Below are 1,761 nucleotides of genomic sequence, written 5' to 3'. Positions count from 1 at the left end.
ACATCAAGCACTTAATGAAGTGTCTGTGGGTGAGGAAGTCTTCCAAATGAGGATGTATGTGGTATTGTACTGATCCCAGAGGTGTGGTAAGCCAGCATGAGCATGAGCATGGACCTTGAAGGAGGAGGGACGAATGTGAGAAGGATATGAAGACCACGCTAATACTAAAACAACATGGATAACAACACAGACTCACCTTTATGTAATATGATTAGTTAGCAAACATTTTTGCATTAATTTCATCTAAAGTCATGTAGCATTATTGAGTGTCAGAATGGTTTTGGGTTCAACAAGCTCTGTCTCCTTGGTTTCTACAAACAGAGCACAGGCTGTCTGGATTGCAGTTGATTCTTCCTGCTGTTTTCCTGGTCCAGAGCCAGGTTCATGTGTGACTCATTCCCTCATTCATGGGAGGGATTAAAGTGGTGAACAGGAGAATAAAAGGAGGACTCCTAGGTGCTCACTACCAGAGTTAGTTCTATCCTCCCTGTCTGATCAGCCAACCATGTGCTCAACTATGAAGTTGCTGAGAGTCCTTGTGTTGATTGCCCTCCCCCTTTACTGCTTTGCAGGTAAGTCCTTTGTGTGGAGGGCAACTTTGAGGGTGAAGATCGTGTCAGGTCCCTCTGGAAGACCTCCTGTTCCCCCAAACTCCAGGGCAGAACATCTCATTTCTCCAGTGTCTTCGTGTTTCATGATTATGTGTTTTGCTTCTCTGGACTTTGGAATAGTGTGTGGGTGGGGAGGAGGCATACATGTTTTGGGGCTTAAAGGAAACCTTAGATCCTGAGTTCAGTCGGCTAGAATTGGGAACTCAAGACCATTCAGTGTAATCTTTCTAAATATATGTGTCTATTTAGATGGGAAAAGATGACTGATGTCCCCGGGACTCCCAAAAAGAGCTTCACACTTACATAATTGAGACCTCACTTGCAAGTTTTCTTCCAGGTTCTGGATGCCCACTTGTAGAAGAAGTGGTTAACAAAACAATCGATTCTCAAGTGAGCGTGGATGAATACCAAACTTTCATGAAACCCTTCTCAAATGATCCTATCACTGATAATGCCATAGCACAACTGAAAGAATGTTTTCTCACCCAGTCAGATGAAACTCTGAGCAAGGTTGGAGAGATGATGGTAACTATGGCTTCTTTTAATGAACTTTCAAACCACTGGACAGGGACAAGCAGGCTCTAAGTCTGTCACTCATTGTGCCACAGCAAGTGTTACACAGGCCTTATTTTATTTCAGTGAATTTAATTGTGGGTGCATGTGAAATTGTGGGTGCATCCAGAAAGTCAGCCAAGGTCCCAGTGTTGACTTGTCTCTTCACTTTGTGGAATCTTTAGAGAAAAATTAATGAAAAAGGCCAAAACGGGGAAAAAACACACACAGGCATACACACACACACGCGCGCGCACAGATACACGCACACATTTTCTATCAAGGTAAAAAACATCTGATTCTCAATAAGGACCTCACTTGAAGTCATCAGCAAAAAAGATACCCTTATTCTTAGAAGCAAAGAGGAAACTATTCATAAGAATTTTTAAGAGAATCCAGAAGAACCTAGGTGAAAAAGATCCTGTACTTCTTATTTTAAAAATTTTTAATGCACTTTCAAGAAATCCCAATGTGTTAGTATAAGTGATTGGATTCCTTGACTATTACTTTAAGATACCATGAATGACAAGTAGAGGTCAAGGGTATGAATAAGTCATGGGGGTGGTATTATGTAAAACAACTATCTGCCCTGTGTCAG

At 41.7% G+C, this 1,761-nt stretch overlaps 1 protein-coding gene across 2 annotated transcripts in view; it reads left to right on the top strand.

Annotated features, from left to right (window-relative positions):
• Positions 1 to 438: 438 nt before the first annotated feature.
• SCGB2A2 (secretoglobin family 2A member 2) overlaps positions 439 to 1,761 on the top strand; it is a 2,330-nt gene continuing 1,007 nt past the window's right edge. Inside the window, exons 1-2 of one of the 2 annotated variants that reach the window (XM_059384919.1) lie at positions 439 to 572; positions 949 to 1,136. In XM_059384919.1, the coding sequence (XP_059240902.1) occupies positions 506 to 572; positions 949 to 1,136 (255 nt within the window). In that variant the 5' untranslated portion in view covers positions 439 to 505. Of the gene's footprint in view, positions 573 to 948; positions 1,197 to 1,761 lie in introns of those variants that run through there. The other variant, XM_059384840.1, reaches the window with a different exon arrangement.

This window comes from Mustela nigripes, chromosome 1 (genome assembly GCF_022355385.1).
Source record: "Mustela nigripes isolate SB6536 chromosome 1, MUSNIG.SB6536, whole genome shotgun sequence".
NCBI lineage: Eukaryota > Metazoa > Chordata > Mammalia > Carnivora > Mustelidae > Mustela > Mustela nigripes.
Note: the sequence above shows the minus strand (reverse complement) of the source record. Positions and strands in the feature narration are given on the sequence as shown.